General features: G+C 40.7%; 2 protein-coding genes across 2 annotated transcripts; one reads left to right on the top strand and one right to left on the bottom strand.

Annotated features, from left to right (window-relative positions):
- The first annotated feature begins 7611 nt into the window (after positions 1-7611).
- Positions 7612-9960, top strand: LOC122013972 (probable fatty acyl-CoA reductase 4). Its single transcript, XM_042570177.1, has 10 exons — positions 7612-7742; positions 7875-7978; positions 8065-8267; positions 8351-8451; positions 8580-8787; positions 8861-9022; positions 9107-9188; positions 9253-9510; positions 9605-9735; positions 9817-9960. Exons 1-10 carry the CDS (start codon positions 7655-7657, stop codon positions 9953-9955), a joined length of 1476 nt encoding a protein of 491 aa, XP_042426111.1. The 5' UTR covers positions 7612-7654; the 3' UTR covers positions 9956-9960.
- A 3240-nt stretch (positions 9961-13200) lies between these two features.
- Positions 13201-16043, bottom strand: LOC122038997 (histone deacetylase 8-like). Its single transcript, XM_042599000.1, has 3 exons — positions 15669-16043; positions 13955-14535; positions 13201-13682 (listed from the first exon to the last, which is right to left on the bottom strand). The coding sequence occupies exons 1-3, from the start codon at positions 15952-15954 to the stop codon at positions 13380-13382; spliced, it is 1170 nt and encodes a 389-aa protein (XP_042454934.1). The 5' UTR covers positions 15955-16043; the 3' UTR covers positions 13201-13379.
- Between the last annotated feature and the right edge of the window lie 8838 nt (positions 16044-24881).

Raw genomic sequence — 24881 nt, 5'->3', positions numbered from 1 at the left:
GAGAAGAAAAAAAGTATGATGAGAGAGAAAGTGTGCAGACAGAGAAAGAGTGATGGGAAAAATGAAGAGAGAGAAAGTGTGATGAAAGATTGAGGAGAGAAAGTATGATGAGAAAATATGATGAGAGAGAAAGTGTAATGGGAAAAATGAAGAGAGGGAAAGTGTGATGAGAGAAAATGAGGAGAGTGTGCGATGGAAGAGAATGAAAAGAGAGAAAGTGTGATGAGAGAAAATATGGAGAGAGAGAGAGAGTATGGTAAGAGAGATTGATGAAAGAGGAAACATGATGAGAGAGAAAGTATGATGAAAAAATAAGGAGAGAATAAAGAGAGAGAAAATGATAAGAGAGAGTGTGTGATGAGATAGAATACAAAGAGAAAATAGTAGAGAATGTGTGATGAGAGAGAATGAGGAGAGAGAAGTGTGATGATAAAATGAGGAGAGAGAAAATATGATGAGAGAAAATAAGGAGAGAGTGAAATGAAAGAAAAATTGAACAAATATACTAAGGGTATTTTCGTCCAAAACTTAATTATCATTCTCATTCCATCAAAACCCAAGGGAGGGGGTGGGTTTCATCCATATCCAAGTTTTTGGGTTTCATTCCAAAATCTTGATCTCATTCCCATCAACCAAACACAAGGTTTGGGAATAAATTCATTTCCTCATTCCCAAACCGCTAAACCAAATGCCACCTTAGTTTTTATAAGGAGAAGCAAGCAGTGAGCAAAGCAGAAGGTTGAATAGCTTTCTTCAAAGCTCTTCTTCGCGTAGAGAAGCAAAAGAGTTAAAACAAGAGTGCCCTTCTCTTTGCAATCCCTCAGTTCTATTTCATCTTTCTATCGAACATGTTTTTTGCTCGATAGATATTTATGATAGCATTCAGATATATGCTCAATTCGTCATGTCAATTTGTGTTAGGTTGTATCGTGGTCTCATCATTTTTTCCTGGTAAATAGACGCCCAAGCGTGACCTCTTAGCACTGTCAGAGGAGATAAATCTGTTTTAAGGAGACTGCATCACTGCAACACTCAGCGTCTTTGCTCCTCGAGCGATGCTCTTCATGCAACTCGGGCACATGCTTCGTATTTGTTCGATGTCCGTCTTGAACCATCGACATCAACATCCTCAACTCGACACTCGGAGAACTCACTAATGTAGCAACTTGGCGATTGGCCTACTTAGCCAGGCTGACAGTTTGATATTATCAACTCAAGCCATTTTGACAGATAAGTAAATACTATCCCTTCGACAGATTGTGAATAAAGATCCAATAGTAGAAAAAAGGAAAGGGATATGCAACGGGGAGGAAGGGAAGGAAAGAGGAGGCAAAAGAAGAGAAGAGGGAGGGCATCCGACTTGATGGATTTTCTCTACAACTTATGAATCTTCTCTTCGGCATCGGGGCCGAAGGGGACTTTAAGGGACGAACCCTAGTGTTGGAGGTGATGAACGAAGGGATAAGACAAGAAAACGAAGGGAAAAGTTTTAACCGAGTTTAGGGGAGGGGAAAAAACTTATTATGGGGGAAAAAAAAACTAAACCCTTAATCGGTTCAACTTATAAGGGAGGAAAAATATTTTAACCAATTTAAATTTATGACTTCAACATATAATTAAACATATCAATTTTATTTTATGACTTAGACTTCATCAAATTACTATTAATATTATGAAGTAAAATATCAAACAAAATTAGACTTGAGGCCTGCTTTTTTAACATACAAAGTCTAAAATGGTATTTACTTCATTAAATTGATTACCGAAGTTGATTATCATATATTACTTCATAATTAATAATTGTCAAAGTAAATAATGACGAAGTCTATCAATAAAATTTACATAATGAGGCATTGAGAGAGATGTATTACATAGAATACAAGCAGGATAGTTGAAATAGAGAAAAACGTCGGGTGTTTCATGTGATTATAAAGTATTGGTCCCTTGACGGTCGACTAGAGGAGGGTGAATAGCCCTGAAAAGACACGAATACCCTTTCTCAATCTTCGAACTAAGTTAGGCAAACACTTGGATTATAACAAAAAGTAAATGCATAAATTAAAAACAGAGACAAGAGAGTTTACTAGGTTTGCAATTAAAGGATTGTTAATCTTAGACAAATAAGGCTCACTAAAATCTCTTTTGGGCGGAGTAGCCTCTTTACAACATTGATAGCTCACAAAAGTAGTAGAACAGAAAGAGAGTCCGTTTACAAGTGATGTTCTAACTAAAGAAATTAGGACTGTATTTATAGACCTCATTCAGGCGCCTAGAAGGGTTCTGTGTGCATAGGCGTGGATAAATTTTTATCCGCGACGCAACAGATCACATCGCAATAGGTGTGGATAAAATCTCTAGTTTGGACGCCTGGAAGGGTTCAGGGCGCCCGAACCGCCTTCGTACATGAACGCTTCGCCAAGGCGCCCTGGCTAGACGAGACCGGTCCGAGCGTTCGGAGTAGCTCCGAGTGCCCGGACCAAAGCCAACTTTCTTGACTTTCGTCCGGGTCTTTCGCTTCAGCTCTGCTTGCTTGGGTGATTTCGGTCATCTAGAATAGGCTCACCGAACCCATTTTCTGACCTTCTTGAGCAATCTTCTGCTCCAGCTTCTCGTCCCTCTGAAATGTCGCGCGCCTCCTTCTCGTCTGTCAGCGTACTTTTCCGCAGCACCTCGTCCCTCGGACGCACTGAGCCCGTCGACTCTTACTGAGCCCCGCGACTCTCTCCCATGTCGTCCTTCTCGTTAGCTGCATCTTTTGCTCGACTTTTTGTGCTCCTAAGTTCCTGCACACTCAGACATAAGGCATCAAAATAACAATAAAATCTAACTTGACTTGGTTGATCACATCAAAACCTTCACAAGGTAATTACAATATTTCCCCTTTTTAATGTGAACCAATCCAAGTTAAGTTAAGGTAAAACAAGACGTTAAATTACGATGCAAGTTTAAAACATTTGATATACATTAAAAAAATGTACCTCCCCTTAAACTTAACGTCAACCCCCTTTGATTACATTAAAATAGGGATTTTGTGAAATTAAATTAAATTTAAAGTCTAAGGAATACACGTACAGTGACTAATACTTAAAAAAAAATTATTATTTATTCTCGAGATTCTGATTTTTGTGATTAAAAAGTAATTTTTAACAAAAATAATTTTAAAAATTCTGAATTTTTTTATAAAGGTTAAACAGACATATCCAAAGTAGTAATAAAATTTTCATGGAAAAATAAAATCAATGTAAGTAGTAAGAAAATTATTTACTACATAAAGATGAATTTTTCTTAAAAATACATAAAAGCTTATTTTGAAGTTTGAAAAATCTTGAGAAATTTTCTAAGACTGTAATAGAGTAATTATTTTTGTAAAAAAATAAATTTTTAAAAATTTATTGTTCGAGAATTTTTTAATATTAAAATTAGTATTTGGATAAATAATTCATAGAAAGTTAAATATTAGTCAAAATTTTCAAAAATATTTTTTTAGACATAGAATATTATAAATTTTTACAAGAAAATAAACTTTATAAAAATAACTCTATAAAATATTTTTAAATTAAAAAATATAACATTTATAAAAAAAATAAAAAAAATATAACAGTAAAAAAAAATTAAAAATTTTTTCGATAGGAAATGAAATTCTCTTTTTCGGAATAATTAATACCTATTAATTTTGAACAGAATTATAAAAGGAAACTTATTTTATCACACTTGGCAATTAAAAAGGTAAATATCAACCAAATTAAAATTAGAAATATACACAATTTAAACTACGCATGATTTTGGGATCCGATTTTTTTCTACCGGATTCATCAAGTATTTTCTAGGTATGTATGTTTTTAATACTTTTCTAATTTGGTCCTTGTGAAATCTATAATTTCAATTTAATTTTTGAGAATCTCTAAAATTTGAGAATGTAGAATTTTTTTAAATTTTTTATTTTTTCCTTTAAATTAACATTTTCAATTTTTCAAGATTATGTGTTAAGCAAGATTTTGCCAAGATTCTTTTTATTTCTAAATTCTCTATTTTAAAATTTTTTATTTTTAGTTTTTAATTGGCACATTGATTTAATACAATAATATAGTTAATCAGGAGGTAAGAGACATACCTCACTTAGCATATCAAATCTGCAGCTTGATTTCCCCCCTGCTTCGCTGTATTCGTCTGAAGTCGCTCCTCCTTCATCGATGCTGGCTTCTGAGGTGCTTTATTCTTCGTGGCTAGCCATCAGTGCTAGTCAAGTGTATGCTTCTATTTCTGACTCTGATGATGAGCTTTCATCCCAAGTGGCTTTGAGATTCTTGTACTTGTTTTGCTTGGGCATCTTGTCTTTTTCTTTTTGAGTTTTAGGCAGTCCTCTTTTATGTGTCCTTCTTTTAACACTGGTAGCATTGAACCTTTCTTCTATTCTTTGAATTTTTCTTGTTCTGTATTTCTTTAAATTTATTAGAACTAAAAAACTTGTTAAACTTCCTTACCATATAAGCTTCTTAATCTCCTTCTAGATTCTGGCTTGACTTTTTTGATGTACTTGCACATTGAGTTTCATATAATTCCAAAGTCGAAAAAAGTTCCTTTAGGGTACTCACCTCCAGGTCCTTCAAGATGTAGTAGGTGTTTATGATCGAAGTTCATTCTAGAGTTCTAGGAAAAGCATTGAGTGTGTAACGTACCAAGTCCCAGTTGGTTACCGTTTCACCGTGGTTGACTAATCCGGTGATCAACTCCTTGATCTTCGGGTGTAGTTAGGCTACCTTATCACCTTTTTTCAGACGGATGTTCGTTAGCTTGCTCCAAAAAATATCTCATCGTGCAAGCTTCGCTTTAGATGTTCCTTCGTGGAGTTCCAGGAACTTCTTCCGATCCAGAGATCTTTGGCCAACGTGTAGCTTCCGATGCGATTTACTTCTTGAGGTAGTAATACACTTAATAAGTGATATTCCGCTATACTGTTGGATATAAAATCGCTTTGCTCCTTCTTTGTCCAGAGGTACACTTCTTTCTCTATGCCTTGCTGATCTTTGAGAACTACAAAACCATACTTATAATTATTAAAAGAATTTCAAAGTCAGTTTTTAGGAATACCTCCATTCGACGTTTCTAGTGTGCGAACTCCCCCTCGAATTTTGGTGGAATGAGGCTTGGTCTGTCCATTGATTTCTTTGCTTCGATTGGTGATTAGTCCTTCTGAAGCATCCTTGTTCTGATACTAATTGTTGGTCCCCCGGCGGCCGACTAGAAGGAGGAGGGGTGAATAGCCCTAAAAAGATATAAATACTCTTTCTCGATCTTCGAACTAAGTTAGGTAAACACTTGGATTATAACAAAAAATAAATGCATAAATTAAAAACAGAGGTAAGAGAGTTTACTAGGTTTGCAATCAGAGGATTACTAATTCTAAACAAGTGAAGTTCACTAAAATCTTCTTTTAGCGGAGTAGCCTCTATATAACGTTGACAGCTTACAAAAGTAGTAGAACAGAAGGAGAGTTCATTTACAAGTGATGTTCTAACTACAGAAATCAGGAATGTATTTATATATCTGATCTGGGCGCTTGGAAGAGTTCCGGGTGCCTGAGTGTGGATAAAATTTTAGCTACAACTCAATATATCGCATCGCAATGGGTCTAGATAAAATCTCCGATCCAACCTCCTGGAAGGGTTCCGGGTGCCAGGACTACCTTTGCAAGGGGCACCTCGCTAAGGAGCACCGGTTGGACCACACCGGTCCAGGCGCTCGGAGTAGGTCCGGGCGCTCGAAGTAGCTCCGAGCGCATGGAATAGCTCCAAGCACCCAAACCAAAGTCAACTTCCAGTTGACTTTTCGTCCGGATCTTTCGCTCAGCTCCGCTCGTTGCGGTGATTTCGACTATCCAAAATAGGGCTCACCCGAACCCATTTTCTGAACTTCTCGAGCAATCTTTCGCTCCGGCTTCTCGTCCGTCGGAAATGTTGTGCGTCTCCTTCTCGTCCGCTAGCATACTCTTCCGCAATGCCTCGTCCCTCAGACGCACCGAGCCCGTCAACTCTCTCCCGTGTCTTCTTTCTCGCTAGCTATGTTTTTCGCTCAACTTTCTGTGCTCCTAAGTTCCTGCATAGTTAGACACAATGCATCAAAATAATAACATGACCTAACTTGATTGGTTGATCGCATCAAAATCTCCACGGGGTATTTACATAAAGTACCTATAAAACTTAAAGGAAAATTTTATAAAACAGTAGTTAGACCTGCTATATTATATGGTGAATGTTGAGCTATGACTCGAGCTAGCACATGAGCAGAAAACGAGAGTTGTAGATATGAGAATGTTAAGGTGGATGTGTGGAAATACGAAGATTGACAGAATAAAAAATGAGTGGTATGGACATGTACTTACATGACCAATAAATATAATGCTTTAGTTAGGCAATGTGAAACAATAACAAATATACATATCAAACGAGAATACAATAATAAAATAAAATAAAATTTATTTAAATATAGACGATAAAATAGTAGGAGATATATCTCAATGATATAAAATCATCCATATAACTGACCCCATCAAATAAGATAAAATTTAATTTTTATTATGTTGTTGTTATTATTGTTATTTGTTATACTGTATCAATCGATTCGACAAGCATAAGCGAACGAGTTGATGTGCAAAATTGATATCGTGTATGCGATTTGAGTATTTTAAAAGTAATTACCTACAAATCAATTTGGATAATATGAAACTTAAACTGCTACCTGGTTTAGTAATTTGTCATTTATTTTTCAATTTGCTTAATTCAAAAGAATGCTAGCTACCATGATTATTAATCTTTTAAACGATAAAATAGTTTTTAAATCGAATATAGGAATGCAAAAAATATTCTCTATTTAATTGTTAAAATGACAATTTTATTCGATCCATAAATTATGGATCAGGAGATGACCCACTGATATGAACCCTTGATTTGGATAGATCTCATCTTTTAAATAGATGGGGTTCATCCAAATTAAGGGTCCTCCCCTAATCCATAATTTATAGATCAGAAAATCTGCTCTCAATTTTATTAGGCTTAGGTTCTTTTTCCACTAATTGCTTTTAACTTTTTAAAAAATTTACTCCACTGAAATCAATTTTATTTTTAAAAAATAATAAATATCTGAATAAGTTTTCCTTTTCCTGAAACATATTTTAACTCCCCTAGTCCTTCCTTATGCTTTTTACAGTAATTAAATATCTTTTAATTTTTAAAGAATTTTAAAATAGTCAAAAAAAAAAATCTCAATTTTAAAATTAATGATAACTATTTAATATCATTTAAATAGCGGTAATAGCGTGATATTGTTAGCATTTGGCGTGAAAAATACAAAAGATTATAATTTTAATTAATGATCATGTCCCATTTTAAAAAAACTGTATTTTAGCTTAACATGTGCTCGTGGCCTTCAAGTTCAACCCGCCGTCCCCTCTTTCGTCTCCCAAAATCTTAAGGCACTTCCCTTAGTGAGAGTGTCACCCCCTTTTTGTCCTGAGTTGTCCCTCTTTCATTAAATTTATTTATTTATTTTTACAAAAGTGAGAGTGCAACTTTGCTGGCCTATATATACATGCCACTACGACTACCACCTCCCTTCAACACTTTATAATTAAACCTTCAAAAACAAAAAAGTGTGTGGGATGGAGAACAGCAGAGAGAAAAGCATCGTGGAGTTTTTCAAGGCGAAGACCATTCTCGTCACTGGATCGACTGGGTTTCTGGCCAAAAGTATGTATTTTTATATTAATTTCATACTGTAGTTGAAATTAATTAATATATAAAAGAAGGAAAAAACAAGCAAACAGCTAGAGATTTAAATTAACTTTCTCTTTCTTTGTTTTTTTTGAACGAATCAATTAGTATTTGTGGAGAAGTTGCTGAGGGTTCAGGCAGACGTGGAGAGGGTCTTCCTCCTCATCAGAGCTGCCGACGCTGCATCAGCCATGCAGCGCCTTGAACATGAGGTACGTACGTATACGTATACGATTTATCTCTTAATATACATATATATCGACATGAGATATATATCCTCGATCGGTGCAATTTTCAGATTTTAGGCAAGGAATTATTCAAGGCCCTGAAAGAGAAACATGGAGACGGATTCCAGTCATTTGCGAGGAGCAAATTGTGGCCTGTGGCTGGAGACATTGTTCATGAGAATTTAGGAATTCAAGATTCTAATCTTGTAAATAAATTGTTCAAGGAAGTGCAAATTATTGTCAATGTTGCTGCCACCACCAACTTTTGTGAGAGGTAATTAATTAATTAATTTAATATATTTTTTTTGATAATGGCTATAAATATTAATCAACCAACTTTAATTAATATATATGCAGATATGATGTTTCTTTGAACATAAACGTGCTTGGAGCTAAGCACGTGCTGCAGTTTGCAAAACAATGTGTGAAACTCGAAATGTTTCTTCATGTTTCAACTGGTATATATATATATATATATTTACTTATTGTTACGTTTTCTTTTGTGCATATATCTAAAATTAATCATTTAATCTAAACTAATAATTAATACATTATATTATCTATTTATTTCTTCTCCGATCCCCAGCTTACGTATCTGGTACTGAGCGCAGTGGACTCATACCAGAGAAGAGATTGTCAATGGGTGAAACTCTCAGATCAGGATCAAACTCTTGTTATTTGGACATCGAAGCTGAGATAGATTTGGTAGAGAAGAAGAAAGTGGAGCTGCAAGCTGATCACAATCTCACTCCACTAGCCCAAAAACTCGCCATGAAAGAGTTGGGCATGCAAAGGTTAATTTAATTAATAAAACTATATGTATAATATTTCTGAATAACTAATTAACTGACTATAAAACTAATTAAGAGCAAGGTTTTTTGGGTGGCCCAACACTTACGTTTTCACCAAGGCAATGGGTGAGATGGTGCTAGGGCACTCGCGGGGAAACTTGCCTCTGGTCATAGTGAGACCAAGTATCATAACGAGCATCCTCAGAGATCCATTGCCTGGTTGGATAGAAGGCATAAGGTCGTCAAATCAATACAACTCAGTTATTAATCTGCATGAGTCATGTGTGCATTAATTAATTGTTGGCGATCGATCGATGTGCAGGACAATTGACATCTTCATGATGGCTTATGCAAACAGGAAGCTCCAAAGTTTCCCAGGAGACCCTCAGATGACCGTAGATTTGGTACTGATCAGTTTAATTACATATACATGCATTAATTAATTAATTAATTAAATTGACCATGCAGATACCAGGAGACATGGTGGTGAATGCTATGATGGCTACCACGGTGGCTCACTCAAAGCAGCAGTCTGAGTTCATCTACCATGTTGGCTCCTCCACAAGAAACCCTATTACTTATGATTCTCTGCTGCAGTGTTGGTTCGATTATTTCTCCATGAATCCCCGTACAGGGAAGGATGGAACCCCCCTGAAGATCACTACAAAGATGAATCCGAGCATTAGAACCACCTTCTTAATTATGGTATACAAGTTCTTATTACAGGTACTGATTATATATATATATATGCATCTCAAATAGTCTTAATTATGATTAGATTATTCTATATATCCCCGGAGTAATTATATCTGTGTTTTAGGTACTTGGCCTTATTCATTTTATAACTTGTGGGTTTATATTTGGGCGTCTATACGATGATCTAAACCGCAAGTATAAGTATTTGAAGCTTCTTATCGATCTTTTTGAGCCATACACTTTCTTCAAAGGCCGGTATGCTTTGTTTTCATCGATCGACAATAATTATATATGATTCGTTTACATGCATGCATGATCTTGTTTTGGTGTAATTAGGTTTGATGATGCCAACTTGGAAAAATTAAGGGCGATGATGGGAAAGGAGGAGATGTTATTTGACATGGACTCCAAGCACATCGAGTGGAACTCTTATCTCCACGGCATTCATATTCCGGGCATTCTCAAATACGAATGAATGCAAATGACTATAATTACTATTTATAAATCTTAATTATGAAATATATATTTGTATGTGCATGCATGTACGGTGCACACATGCATTAATTTTTTAGCTTTGTAATGCATACTCTGATATATTTTAATAAAAATAATAATCCTCGTGGGAGGAATCAGAAATGGTGTTTTTTTTTTTTTGCTTGCTGAGTCAACGATGGATAAGTGTCAGCCTGGCCCACTGGTTTATCAAATGGAATGTCAGGTTGAAAACGGCGGTGGGAAATTAAATATATAAATAGTAAACCAAGTATGGTCCAGTGCTGCGTCATCATCAACCACTCGAAAATTCAGTTCCGGTTTGGACCCGGCATTAATTACGAATTCGGCTTCGGCGACCCGGCATGCATTAATTAATTAATTAATTAATTATGAATTCGGTTTCAATTCGAATTCTACTTGAAAATTCAAATTTTAAATCGCCCCATGCTGCTTGCGTGGGGAGGCCCACCATGTGGACGGTTTAGTTATTAACATATAAACAATTGTTATCATCAAAAAACAATTCAAAAGCATACATAACCAGACTAATTTTTAAGTCAATAACGAAGCAAGGCAAATAAAAATGCATTTTAAGCAAGTAAATGATCAATATGAATAACTAAACTAGGATGACATAATTATTTTCTCTCTTTTTTTTCTTCTTATATTTCATCTCTCCTGCAAATCCTCCATAAAAAGGACAATTAACATACACAAGGTAAATACAAATTCCACGTTGAATAATATCATTCACTCATTCACAGTTCTAAAAAAACATCAATATAATTTAATTTAATTTAATCTAGTATTAACATAGCATAATAGATATGTTGGAAAGCTATCGATTAGAAAACTCTCATTTTTCACGACTACGCCACGTACTAAATAAATGGACTTCACTCTCGATCGACGAGCTCATCCCCCTTTATTGGCCCTCACAAACACTCCATTAAATAGCTCAATCACGCCACCAATAACAGCCTCAGCTACTTGGCATGATAAAGGACAAACTCGAATAACTATTGACAAATGATCATGCAATAGACTTAGCAAAAATCCTTGACTAGAAAATCAACAGTTTCATTTGCAATATTAAAATTTTGCATGCCTAGAAAGAACACCTTTCGGATAGATTCATGGGTGGGAAGGGAAGAATCAAACCAATGTCCTCGTTAATTCATTCTAGGATCAATACGGAACTACTAATTTTTGGAATAATGACTAACGCATGAGGGAGGCATTTACCTCGATTATGTCAGGATTCAAATTCCAAATCTCATAGTGACAGAGCATCTCATGCACTAACCACTAGACCGCCCAAGAAAATTTGAAAACTCTTAACATGATAGAACATTGATTTTCACCTAGAAATAAACTATATTACCCAAGCTGATAAATCTGCATCCAACAAGCATATAATAAAATCTTCTTCGACTAAGGAGATTTTATTATTACACCAGATTTTATCTTCTTCTCAGAGTTATCAATTTGAGGATTGTAGTCTATTTTGGGGGCAAATCAATCACTGGTTCAACCATGTCAAGAGTTTCCAACCGTAAAAAAAACTCCATATATATTTTACTAATGATCCACAAAATGTGATGGACGATTCTTCTGCTGATTTTGCTTTCTATTCCTCACTTATAGAGTTCTTATTTCATTCTCCCTGTATTCTTCTTAGGCGGTCGTTTATAAATTGATCTTTTGATTTATCTTTCTTCATGTAATCTGAGAACAGATTATGAGAGACTCCGGAGTGAATATAATCATCTTTTGTTACAATTATTTCGTTCTTTCTATTTGAGGCTATGATGCAGCGGTAGGACGTCAAGTTGTCACCTAGACATTTCACGACTCAATCCCCAACTGCAGCGTATTTGCAACAATTTCTTTTTTTTTAAATTGGACACACAATCAAAGGATGTTGGACTTCTAAACCGTCCATCGCACACTTCCCGATTTACTCTAGCGGCCACCTCATGTTTGGTATTACATGATTCATCATTTTTTTTTCTATTTCATTCGAATCCCTGGGGGGAGGGGGGGACGCATGACCTTTTATTGCATTGTTTCATCCTCACTTGCTCCCAAGACGTAAATGATATGGTAACCATCGGTAGACTTGGCACATTGCGCAATGGTTGAATCCTGACAAAAGCCATGGATATATCCTTCCCATGAGACCATATACAATTTCCTAATTTACCTCTATATAAATGATCATGGGTGAATATCACATTGTTTCATTCTCACTCTCTTCATATGTGATTCCTAATTGTATTTTTAAACCGGATATAAAGGGAATCTACAAGTATTCTCATTCTCATTCTTTTACATTAATGTTCCTTACATGGTTAGGTGTGATAAATTTATTATAATGAGATAGAGATCAATTTTAGTGCATGTTCTTGGGAAAAAAAATTCTTCCCACCCTTTAACCATTTGATGATCAATTATAAATTAATTCTATGATTTATCTTTCTGCACATAACTTGAAGGCGGAGCTCGTGGCTCCAAGGTCTGACTGTTCTGATCCAAAATCTGAATTTGAACTTGAACTGGAACAATTTGTCGGAGTTAACTCCTCCAGCACTTCCGGCTATATCTCATAATCGACTAATGTCATTATTTTAGTTAATACAAAAAAGTAGCATGACATTTTTTGTTAGTTAAATTAACGTTGTCAAGAATTATAGAGTAAAATGATAAATGATTAAAAATATTTAAAGGCACTTTAGTAATTCTATAACTCCAAATGATATATTTGTTACTCCACCTATTGGTCCCGCCAATCAGAAGAAAGAACCCATTATATATTGTTACCGCTATCTTTTGTTTCTCCTTCTAATGCAGTGAACCACCACTAGAAAACTGAACTTGAGTGCCAAAATCTTTAATTTTGTCAAAAATAAAAACAACAGTTTATATTCAAAAACTATATTTTAATAGATAATATTAATTTATTACAAAATTTTGTTAAATACTTCTGCTCTATTTATCATGAGTACATAACTACAACCGTGGAGCCGGACTGATCATCCTAGTTCAGTGTTACTTGTTCAACATGAGTGTGTAACTATAATGATCACATTGTCATAAATGTAAGTGAAATCCAACCTGCTGATTAGAATTAATATCACAGATCTGTTAATTTGAGTAAATGGAATAATAATCATGAACAAAGTTAAACATAATTATCAAAGGCCTCAAGCAACCACGAGGAAGTAGAAAATTCTTCAAATATGGAAATCGATAGCTGAGAACTAAGAGCACATACGAAATGCTTAAGGTTGACAAACTAACTAAGAGCATAACTGTTAGCAGTCCTTCACAGGAAACACACAAGTTTGGTAGGCTCAATGCCAAATTAATTACCTTGCTAGAATCGGTTCATGAAAGCGATGCTAGAATTGATTCAGGAAAGGGATACATTCTTTCCAGTATCGCTTGATCGCATCCACAACCTTAAAAGTGAAAGCCTTGTCTTCAGGGTAATATGCAATTGGATCAGAAAGTAGAGGGGTTTGAACGCCGAGTACACCTTCTAAAGTCGCATGGAGACAGTATGCTGAGTATGTGACATGGTAACCTCCTTCTTGGACAATTAATATGCGCCCCCTTGAATGCCTTTCGGACAACATGCGTACTACTTCACCAATCTTCCTATAACCAGCCATTGTCAGGCATTGCCTTCCATTTGGATCAAACTGAAACAAAACAGAAGCTATCAGTGAAAAATGATAAATCACATATGCCCAACAGACTATAATTAGTTTTCCCCGGATTAATCTAATGAACGTCAAGAAGAAAATTTTCTTTTTCAGTTCACTATTGTTCATAGTTCATATACAATCGACATAACAAATAAGTAATTATCAAATTGGTAGCATGAAGATCGAGAAGGCCAGTAGATAGTGTTGTAGTTGCAAAAGGAGATGATGAAGTTTACTAACATCAGTATCACCATTCAACAACTCACCGCACTAGAATCTTGCCCCACAACCAGAACAATAAGATTGGGTTCAAATTTTTGAATAGCTGGAACAACCAGTTCAGTCATTGCATAACCATAGCCCTCATCACCTGTCCCATTGGGCAATGGTATGTTCAGATTATAGCCAAACCCACTTCCTTCACCTAGCTCATGGATAGAACCATCCTGTGGATGTGATGGTCCCCAAGAAGCATGATTCATGTGAAGGGAGATTGTAAGGACATTGCCTGAGTGATAGAAACCTTCTGCCGTACCATTCCCATAATGCACGTCAATATCAATTACAGCAATTTTTCTGCAGCCGGAATCTAGAGCAAGTTGTACTGCAAGCCCAGCATTGTTTAAGAAGCAGTAACCATCTGCTCTACTAGGCTGTGCATGGTGACCTGGAGGGCGCACTAGGGCATAAGTGAGGTTTGCGTTTCCATCTAATATTTGCTTCATCGCCGATAATGTGGTTCCAGCAGCCAACAGAGCAGCACCCCACGAACCAGGATTCATGAATGTGCCCAAACAGAGTTCTTTATGGCCAGCTACATTAGCTTGCACCAGTTCTTCAATGTACTCTAAAGGATACAGAAATGGAAGAAAAAAACTATTTCAAGTGTATAAACTAGACTGATAAGAATTACTTTGCCAGTCATTTTCATATGGAATAACTTTAGCAAATCTGTAGCACTGTAGCAGATAAAGTCGTCTTAAACAAAAATATAACAGTTAAATAGTTTAATTTATGTTAAACATGAACAAGAAAACAGATCACCCTTCTAGTCTAAGATTCATGAATATCAAGCATAAGTCAACTAAGAAGAATAAAATCAGCATAGAACACTTCCAATCCTGAAAATTCTATGGATGATGAGCAAATGCTGTTCTCCACTTCTCTGTACCTCATAAACTCCATGACAGTAGAGAGGATGCATTCTTGTGCTAAACAATCACTAAGCACTATGATCAACACTACCATAGAATAGAAAAGGTTGCTATCATTCCTAGACCCACACATCTGATTCTCTGCATCTTGGCTTCTTATCCATTAGCATTTTTTTCCCCTTCAACTTCTGTTACATCTTTTTTCTTAGTTCTTTTCATTTTCCTTCAGAGTGCAACTACGTTTCATCTCATCTCAAATAAATTGTGATGTACATAGTTTCATAAACAAGATGAGCATTAGCATCAGATAAATGAACTTCCGCTAGAAAGTAGTAAACATATGGAGATAGTTGAACATGCAACATGCATCAACTAAGCAGCTACTATCGTGTACAACAAGAAAGGGCCAAGCAATTTAGATGACAGCCAAGCGAGAAGTTGACTACATTGCTCGGCAGATATGAGTACTCAACTTTTTATACTTGTATCAAATATAATCTTTATGTGAAAAGTAATTATCGACATAGATTTATCAGTTTCAGATTATGCATTTAAAAAAACATAAAATATGATATTTGATTTAAACATTAAGAAAGTTTCGAGCTAACGTCATCAGATACATTCAAAGGCATGAAGGACAAAAAATCCTCTCTTCTTGTAGCACTACCAATATTCAGAACAAAAAACTCGAAGTTATCGTTTTTTAACTAAAAGAACTGCCTTTTTAAGTTTTTCAGGAGAAATAGAAGACAAACTAAACATGCAAAATACGAAATAATTCACAGGGGCGAGTGACTGAATAAGCTAGGTCAAGAAGAAGCAGTACCAGGCGTGTGAAAGGAGTGAAGTTCCGAGTGATGGGCAAGGCGACCGGAGTGCCATGAGATAAAGGGGGCGAGGGGGCCCTTGCGGAGGATCGAGACCATGTTCCTCACCCGGTCGGCGTTCTCCGGGTGCTTATCAAGGACCTCGAGGAACCCTGGATCGAATCCTGTGTCGAAGACGCCAGAGCCAGTGTCGTGGTCGAGCATCCCCTCGTGCCAGAAGACGTGGATGACATCGCGGGGCGGCACAGACTCCGGAAGCGGCGAAGAAGTTGACGGCGACTCCATTCGATTTCAGGCATAGATTGCACGGGACAGGAAACGAGATGTGAGGAGGCCGCGAGGGGAGGAGGGAAAGGGGACCTATGTTTACTGTGTTTTTTTTTTTGTTGGTCTTATGAAATTATTTTTTCTATTATTTATCATTAATCTAGATAATCAACCTTACTATCCCATTAATCGGGGAGATTACCATCCAATCTCAGACATATAAGGTCCAACTCGATGCGTCCATGTTTTTTTTCATATCTTATCAATTCCACTAATAGTTAATAGTTATCTGATATAGCGATATAAGAAGGTTCATCTGGCACAGGGTCAATTATCAAAGTGAAAGTCAAAGTCCAAACGGTCAACGTCAGGCTGTCAAAAGGTCGAACGAAGGACGATTACAGCGGCCAGTCGGGACAGTCAGTGCTCAACCGGTGGAGACATGTCCGAGCGGACCACCCGTCCAGCTTGAGATAATATGATAAAATAATTGAACGCTCAATGCAGAGCAATAGGACGCCAAAGAGACCAGAGAATTTGTCCGAACGGGGAGTACTACTACTGCACAGTCACCGCAAGGAAGAGCAACTGAGACTGACAGAGTGGAGTCCCGGCCCGGCCGAGCGGTTACCCACTCGGCCTAACATCGGGACCTGACCATCGATGGAGCGGAGGAGTCCTGGCCGAGCGGCTATTGTTGGGATGTATACTATAAGCCTAGCTTTTGTATGAACATTTGTTTTTGAAATATTTTGAAATGAGAATCACTTTGGTTAAATGTTTACATTTTATATTTATATATATATGTCAATGTAAGTTGTCCGTTTAATTTATATTATAGATAACATGGTGTGTGGTGCCACACAGAAAATCATGTTATCGGTTCCTTATAAATTATAAATAGTAACTCACAACCAAGATGGATTGGGACAAACCATTGGAATGGTTGTAGTGTAATTTGGTATTAGTCTGTCTTGATTATAAAATTACACTAGTAACCTATGTGTGTATTAAGCATGATCGTCTGAGGTTGTTTGATTTGTACTGACTACATAAAAGAACAGAACCTTTGTTATTATGGATGCGCGCCCTCTTAATCCCTATATAATAACAAGCACGTATACTTACTATTTATTTCTTTAACTTATTAATGGATGAGATTTATTTGTTAAATCAATAGGCCCGATGATTTGGGAAATTGTACTATTTATATGGTGTGTTGTTGATTATAGAAGGAATCTGTGTCCTAATTATTTAGGCTGATGATGTCTCCTTGAGGAGCTCATAAGGATTATCATATAAACCCTGTAGGTGAACTTAGTCCGGCATGATAATAAAGTTGAGTGGTACTACTCTTGGAGTCATATATTAATTAATTGAGTTGTCAGTAACTCATTTAATTAATGGATATTCGATATCTTAAACACAGAGAAATTAATGCACTCATAATAAGAATGAGCTCATATTGTAATATGAGATTGGTGCGGTAGTTCAATAATAACTCTTTAGTAGTATGAGTTATTATTGATGAACTTGAGTTGGGTGTTCGGGGCGAATATAGGAAGCTTAAGTCCATCAGAAGGTCAAAATCAATTCCTCCTCTAAGTCCCTGTTGTAGCCTCTTTATATAAAGTCTTGCATCCACCCATGCCTTGCCTATTGCCGACCACAATCCTTGCTTGGTGTCCAAGCAAGGGGCCGACCACCCCCTTGCTTGGTGCCCAAGCAAGGGGCCAACCAAGAAGGAATAAAAAAGAGAGTTTTAATTTTTAAAATCTTTTCTTTTGTGTAACCATCCACAATGGTTAAAAAGAGATATTTTAATTTTTAAAACTTTCCTTTTTTGTAGTCATCCACAAAGGGATTTAAAAGAGAGATTTTAATTTTAAAATCTTTCCTTTTTTTTTTGTAGCCGTCTACAATGGTATAAAAGTGATATTTTAATTTTTAAAATATTTCATTTTTTGTAGCCGTCTAAAATGATTTAAAAAAGATATTTTAATTATTAATCTTTCCTTTTGTAGCTGATCCTGTTCAGAAGTAGGTCGGATGGCCTGCTGCGAAGGTGATGCTCTTGTTAACTTCACGAAGACTTTGCCTAGGCCTGCAACACAAACACCATCAGTGCCGAGCCAGGGAAGGGGTCCCCGGTGATGGCCCTCCGACGCTCAAGTCAATAATCGGCGGCGAGAAGAAGCAGAGCAACAGCAAAACGAACAGTAAACAGGTGTGGATGTGTATGTGTGCACGTACCTCCGCCGGTGGCTTGGCCCCCCCCCCCCCCCCCCTTTATATAGAGCGTCGAGGGTGAGCGGGCACGCTCCCCAGGCATGCGCGCCTCTCGATGTTTTCCCTGAAAGGATGTGTCAAAAAAGTACAGTAAAGCGTCCCTGACGCAATACCTTAACGAGGTAAGCATATCTCTGACATGTCAGCGGAAGCTTCGGCCATACGATCTTCCTGTAATTCGTCCTCGAAGTCGGCGGCACACTCTCCCATGAAGATATGGAGAAGGCTCTATCTTGTCTGTGTGTGTCCATTCGGTGAACCGCTCGGCTCGGCTTCCTTATCTAGCCTCGGTACGCCTTGGCTCGGCTTCCTTGTCTTGGCTCAGGATGCCTTGGCTCGGCTTCCTTGTCTTGGCTCGGGATGCCATGGCTCGGCTTCCTTGTCTTCGCTCGGGACGCCTTGGCTCGGCTTCCTTGTGTTGGCTTGGGACGCCTTGTTGTGTCAGCTCAGGACGCCTTGTGTTGACTCGGGACGCCTTGGCTCGGCTTCCTTGTGTTGGCTCGGCCTCGTTGTGTCGGCTCGGGACGCCTTGTGTTGACTAGGGACGCCTTGGCTCGGCTTCCTTGTCTCGAAGATGGTCGAGCAATAGAGGCGGTTGGTTCTGCTCGACCCATAGTGGCGAGCGTCGTTCAGCCAACGACAGCCTTTCCGTTGACTTCGCCTTTGACCTTGACTTCCCCCGTGGCCTTTGACTCCTGCCAGGCGGCCTTCACCTTATCGCCGGGTTGGCCTCGATGCCCCGTTCGGTGACAATATAGCCTAAGAAGTGCCCGCTCCTCGCACCGAACAAGCACTTGTTCGAGTTCAGCCTTATGTTGTATGCCCTTAGAGTATGGCAAGTATCTTCAATATCTGGCAAAGGTCAGCCGATCGGAGGGATTTGATCAAAATGTCATCGACGTATACCTCCATGTTTCGGCCGATCTGCCGTCGGAACATCTTATTCATGAGTCCGAACGACATCACGTTGTAGCAGAACGTGCTGTTGTTTGTGATAAAGCTGACATTCTCTTGATCCTCTGGGGTGAGCGACACCTGATGATAACCTTGATATGCATCCAGCAGGCATATGAGCTTGCAGCCGGTCGTAGAGTCCACCATCTGGTCGATCCGAGGCAGCGGGTAGGAGTCCTTTGGGCAAGCCTTATTTAAATCCTGGAAATCGATGCAGACCCGTCACTTATTGCCTGGCTTGGATACCAACACAACGTTGGCGAGCCAGCTCGGGAATTGTACCTCCTTGATGTGGCCTGCTTCCAGAAGCTTCTCAACCTCCGCTTGGATGATGATGTTCTGCTCCGCACTGAAGTCTCGCTTTCTTTGCTTGACCGACCAGGCGTCCGGTCGGACATGTAGCTCATGCTGAGCTACTTTTGGGGAGATGCCTGGTAGCTCGTGCGTCGACCAGGCGAAGACATCGTGGTTGTTTTAGAGGCAGGCAATCAGCTCCTCCTTTTGACCCACTTCCAAATCGGTCGCAATGAAGGTTGTGGCATCCGCTCAGCTGGGGTGTATCTGAACCTCCTCCTTTTCATCGTACTCAAGAGTTGGAGGCCTCTCCCTACCGATGGCATTCACCTCCAGCCTTGGCGTCTTTCGCGCGGCTCTTGCCTCCGTCTTTACCATCTCAACGTAACAGCGCCGAGCGACGGACTAGTCACCTCGCACCTCTCCCACCCGGTCTCCTACCGGAAACTTTATTTTCTGACAGTAGATTGAGACTACTGCCCTAAACTCATTAAGGGTCGGTCGGCCCAGAATGACATTATAGGCTGAGGGGGCACCCACCATAATGAAGGTGGTGGTCCGCGTTCTCGTCAGTGGCTCTTCACCGAGCGAGATGGTCAATCTCGCTTGGCCGATCGGCAAGATCTCGTTGCCAGTGAACCCATAGAGTGGGGTCGCCATGGGCACTAACTCGGCCCTGTTGATCTATAGCTGGTCAAACGCCTTCTTGAAGATGATGTTGACCGAACTTCCGGTGTCGACGAAAGTCCGGTGGATGGTGTAGTTGGCGATCACCGCTCGGATGATCAAGGCATCGTCGTGAGGGATCTCCACTCCCTCTAAGTCGCTAAAGACGATACTGATCTCCAGCCCCTTGGCTTGCTCCTTGCTGCACCCAACAGCGTGTATCTCGAGGCGCCGAGCGTGCGACTTCCTGGCTCGATTCGAATCACCACCGGTCGGCCCACAAGCGATCATTCCTATCTTCCCCCAGGAGGCGTTGCTTTTGTTTTCCGCCTCCCGAGCGGCAGAATGGTCTCGGCGTGTGGAGGTTAGGGAGGGATCGGCCTTCTTCCTCTGCGCATGTTGGTGACGCTGCTCGGGCGTCCTTTCATGACTCCACTCGGGCGATCGGCATCTATATTGCCGATCTGGTGGGGGGGGATTGAGGCCAATAGCTCCTCGGCGCCGGTTGGCTGGCGCTCGTCTTCATCCCGCCGTAGTCGTTGGTGTGGTGCGTGGTTAACTGGTGGAAAGTACAAAACATAGGAGTTCATACCTTTGCCCTGTGCCCTTTTGGCCGACCGGCTGCGACATGCTCAACGTCGTGTGGCCGGCTCTCCTGATGTGGTCGTGATCCTTCCGCCCTTGGCCCTTTGGGCGCCTGATGGCTGCCGGTCAGCCGGCGATCCGCTGTCGCCGCTGGCTCGGTCGGCGTCTCCATCCTCCAGGCTGTTTTTGCCTCCTTCACGTTGATATATTCCGTTGCCTTCTTGAGGAGGTGGTCAAAGTCGCACGGCGGCTTCCGGATGAGCACCCGGAAGAACTCCCCTTCCACCAGCCCTTGGGTGAAGGTGTTTATCATCGTTTCGAAGGAGACCGAGGGGATGTCCATCGCCACTTGATTAAAGCACTTGATGTACGCTCGGAGTGGCTCCTTGGATCCTTGTTTCATCGCAAAGAGACTGACGCTCATCTTCTGATGGCGCCTGCTGCTCACGAAGTGGTGCTGGAACGTCGTTCGGAAGTCCTTGAACCTAGGATGGAGCCATCCGGCAGTCTTCTGAACCACCTTTGCGCTGAGCCGGAGAGGGTGGTGAGGAAGACTCTACATTTCACCCCGTCGGTGAACTAATGAAGGGTGGCGGTGTTGTTAAATTTGTCCAAATGGTCATCCAGGTCGGTCATCCCATTGTGCTCCCGATCACCACAGGGAAGTAGTGTCGAGGCAGAGGGTCTCTGAGGATCTCCTGGTTGATCCGCTCGGGAGACGCGTCGCTCCTCGGTGCTTTGCCCTTTCGGGCGTCCCGAACGTGAGCATCCTCTGAGGATGACCCATGGTCTTGATGCGCTAACGCCCACTCTTATGAAGGCGTTTGAAAGAGAGCGCGGTGGAACGGGATTGGAGCCGGAGGTGCCTCGCCACATGTGTCGGTCGGCCTTCTATCGACTACCCGAACGGACGCTTGATCCACTCGGGTGTCTACTGCCAAGGCCGCCGATTGCTGTGCTCGGCGCTCGGCCAAGGCCTGCTACTGCTGTTGCTCGACGATCTTTGTCGCTCGAGCTTGTACCAATATATCGAGCTCCTCTTGCGTGAGCGTCACCGTGTGCAGTCATCCAGCGTCTTCCATCTAGGTCACTCCGAATGCAGCTTGAGTTCCCACAGATGGTGCCAAATTGATCATGTTTGGAAATAGGTCAGATGGCCTGCTGGGAAGGTGGCACTCCTGTTGACTTCACGAAGACTTCGCCTAGGCCTGCAACACAAACACCGTTAGTGCCGAGCCAGGGAAGGGGTCCCCGGCGATGGCCCTCCGATGCTCAAGTCAATAATCAGCGGCGAGAAGAAGCGGAGCAACAATAAAACGAACAGTAAACAAGCGTGGATGCGTATGTGTGCGCGTACCTCCGTCGGTGGCTTGGACCCCCCTTTATATAGAGCGTCGAGGGTGAGCAGGCACGCTCCTCGATGCGTGAGTGCCTCTCGAAGTTTTTCCTGAAAGGATGTGTCGAAAAAGTACAGTAAAGCGTCCTTGACGCAATACCTTAACGAGCTGAGCACATCTCTGGCATGCCAGTGGAAGCTTCGGCTGTACGATCTTCCTATAATTCGTCCTCGAAGTCGGCGACACACTCTCCCATGAAGATATGGAGAAGGCTCTATCTTGTCTGTGTGTGTCCGTTCGGTGAACCGCTCGGCTCGGCTTCCTTGTCTTGGCTCGGCTTCCTTATCTCACCTAGGTACGCCTTGGCTCGGCTTCCTTGTCTTGGCTCGGGATGCCTTGGCTCGGCTTCCTTGTCTTGGCTCGGGACGCCTTGGCTCGGCTTCCTTGTCTTAGCTCAAGACGCCTTGTTATGTCGGCTCGGGACGCCTTGTGTTGACTAGGGACACCTTGGCTCTACTTCCTTGTCTCAGAGATGGCCAAGCTGTTAGAGTGTATACTGAAAGTCTAAGCTTTTGTAAACATTTATTTTGAATAAAGAATCACATTTGGTCAAATTATCTATATTTGTTTGTAATTGTTCAATTAATTTATATTGTAGATAACATAGTATGTGGTGTCACATACAAAAGATAATGTTATCAGTACCTTATAAATTATAAACAATAGCTCACGACCAAAATAGAAAGGAACAAACCATTGGAAGGTCATAGTGTAATTAGGTATTAGTTTATCTTAACTATATAATTACACTAGTACACATAGAGTTGTTAGGATCGATGGTCGCGGCTAGAGAGGAGGGGTGTGAATAGCCGCCCCAAATCGTTTGTTTCTTTCTACAAATCAAGGTTAGCGCAGCGGAAATAAACAATAGAAACGACAACGGAGAATAGCAAACCTCAAACTCATCGATGTAACGAGGTTCGGAGATGAAACTCCTACTCCTCGGCGTGTCCGTAAGGTGGACGAAGCCTATCAATCCGTCGGTGGATGAGTCTCCGGAAAACCGGCTAATAAGAACACTCCTTCTGGGTGGAGAAACCTCGCCACAGAAACTTCTTGCAACAGCAAGAAAGGTGTACAAAAATACAGCACAAAACAGAAGACAATATGAATGTACAAAACAAAGCTTGCCTACTGTTCTTGTCGACTGGAATCTGAAGCAGCAACTTCAGGAAACTCACAGCAGCAACTGATCAGTCGAGGAAAGCTCACCCGAAGCTTCAAGAAGGAGCTCACACGAAGCTCAGTAAGCTAAGAGCTCAACAAAGCTCGATCACAGTCAGGAGTAGGAAGAAGAAGAGAAGCTTCACTGTAGAAGCCCTTGAACTCCTTTTATAACCTGCACTCAACCTGTACTGTACCTGCGAAGAACAGAAGACAGAAGACTAGCCGTTGTGAGCCAACGGCTAGGGCTGGACCGATCAGAACATCTCCTGATCGGTCCAGGAAGACCCTGATCGGTCCTGGGGACCGATCAGAGCTTCCTCTGATCGGTCCAGGGACCGATCAGCATGCATGTCCCTTCCTTTTCTCCCGAACTTCTTGCCTTCTGATCGTTGTTTCCTGATCGGTCTGCAGACTGATCAGATAACACTCAGTAGGCTACTGTTTGGTTACTGATCGGTCACCAGATCGATCCAGATACCCAGTGTATCACTGGATCGATCCACTGATCGATCCAGAGCTTGGTTTTTGCCCAAACCAAGTCCCAAACCTTCCAAACCAACATCCGGTCAACCTTGACCTGTTGGTACATCATGCTTAGCATCCGGTCACTCCCTTGACCTGCTAAGACTCCCCAACAAGTGTCCGGTCAATCCCTTTGACCCACTTGGTCTTTCCAACACCAGATGTCCGATCACCCTTGATCTATCTGGATTTTTCCCTTGCCCAGCTTCACTCACCAGGACTTTCACCTAGCTTCACTCACTAGGACTTTTACCTGGCTTCACTCACCAGGGTTTTCCATCTGCCCGGCTTCACTCACCAGGACTTCCAATCTGCCTAGCTTCACTCACTAGGACTTTTACTTGGCTTCACTCACCAGAGTTTCCCATCTGCCTGGCTTCACTCACCAGGGTTTTCCCTTTCACCTAGCTTCACTCACTAGGATTTTCACCTGGCTTCACTCACCAGGATTTCTCGACTGCCTGGCTTCACTCACCAGGACTTTCACTTCCGGTCCAGAGAACGAGCTACCGAGCCCTCTCTGACCTAGTCCGGAGAACGAGCTACCGAGCCCTCTCCGACTTCCACTTGCCAAGTTCCCATACTTGGACTTCTCCGTGCCAAGTCTCCATACTTGGACTTTCTCCCGTGCCAAGCTCCATGCTTGGACTTTTCCCATGCCAAGCTCCCTGCTTGGACTTTTCCCGTGTCAAGCTCCCTGCTTGGACTTTTCCGAGTTAGGTCAACTCACCTCGGGTCAACCAGGTCAACCTTGACCACGGGTTGCATCCACAATCTCCCAAGCTTGTATCCTTGTAAAACATCAAGATACAACTTTTCTGTTCACGTCAAACATTGTCAAACATAACTCGTCAAACATCAAAACACAACTCGAGTCAAGTCAACTCGAGTCTGGTCAACCAGGTCAACCTTGACCTAAGGTTGCACCAACAAGAGTGTATTGAGTAGGACCATCAGAGGTCGTTTCTTTTATACTGACTTTATAAAGGAACAAGACATTAGTTATTATAGAAGTGTGTGCTCTTAATCCTAATATAATAACGAACACATATATTTGATATTTATTTCTTT

The sequence above is a fragment of the Zingiber officinale genome, chromosome 1A (genome assembly GCF_018446385.1).
Source record: "Zingiber officinale cultivar Zhangliang chromosome 1A, Zo_v1.1, whole genome shotgun sequence".
NCBI lineage: Eukaryota > Viridiplantae > Streptophyta > Magnoliopsida > Zingiberales > Zingiberaceae > Zingiber > Zingiber officinale.
This window is presented reverse-complemented; position numbering and strand designations above follow the sequence as displayed.

Coding starts and splice junctions, on each gene's coding strand:
- LOC122013972 (XM_042570177.1), top strand. CDS start 7,655: ATGGAGAACAGCAGAGAGAAAAGCATCGTGGAGTTTTTCAAGGCGAAG. Junction 9,023..9,106: donor GGTTGGATAGAAGGCATAAG/GTCGTCAAATCA, acceptor ATCGATGTGCAG/GACAATTGACATCTTCATGA. Junction 9,511..9,604: donor TATACAAGTTCTTATTACAG/GTACTGATTATA, acceptor TCTGTGTTTTAG/GTACTTGGCCTTATTCATTT.
- LOC122038997 (XM_042599000.1), bottom strand. CDS start 15,954: ATGGAGTCGCCGTCAACTTCTTCGCCGCTTCCGGAGTCTGTGCCGCCC. Junction 14,536..15,668: donor TCACTCCTTTCACACGCCTG/GTACTGCTTCTT, acceptor TGTATCCTTTAG/AGTACATTGAAGAACTGGTG. Junction 13,683..13,954: donor TGGGGCAAGATTCTAGTGCG/GTGAGTTGTTGA, acceptor GTTTTGTTTCAG/TTTGATCCAAATGGAAGGCA.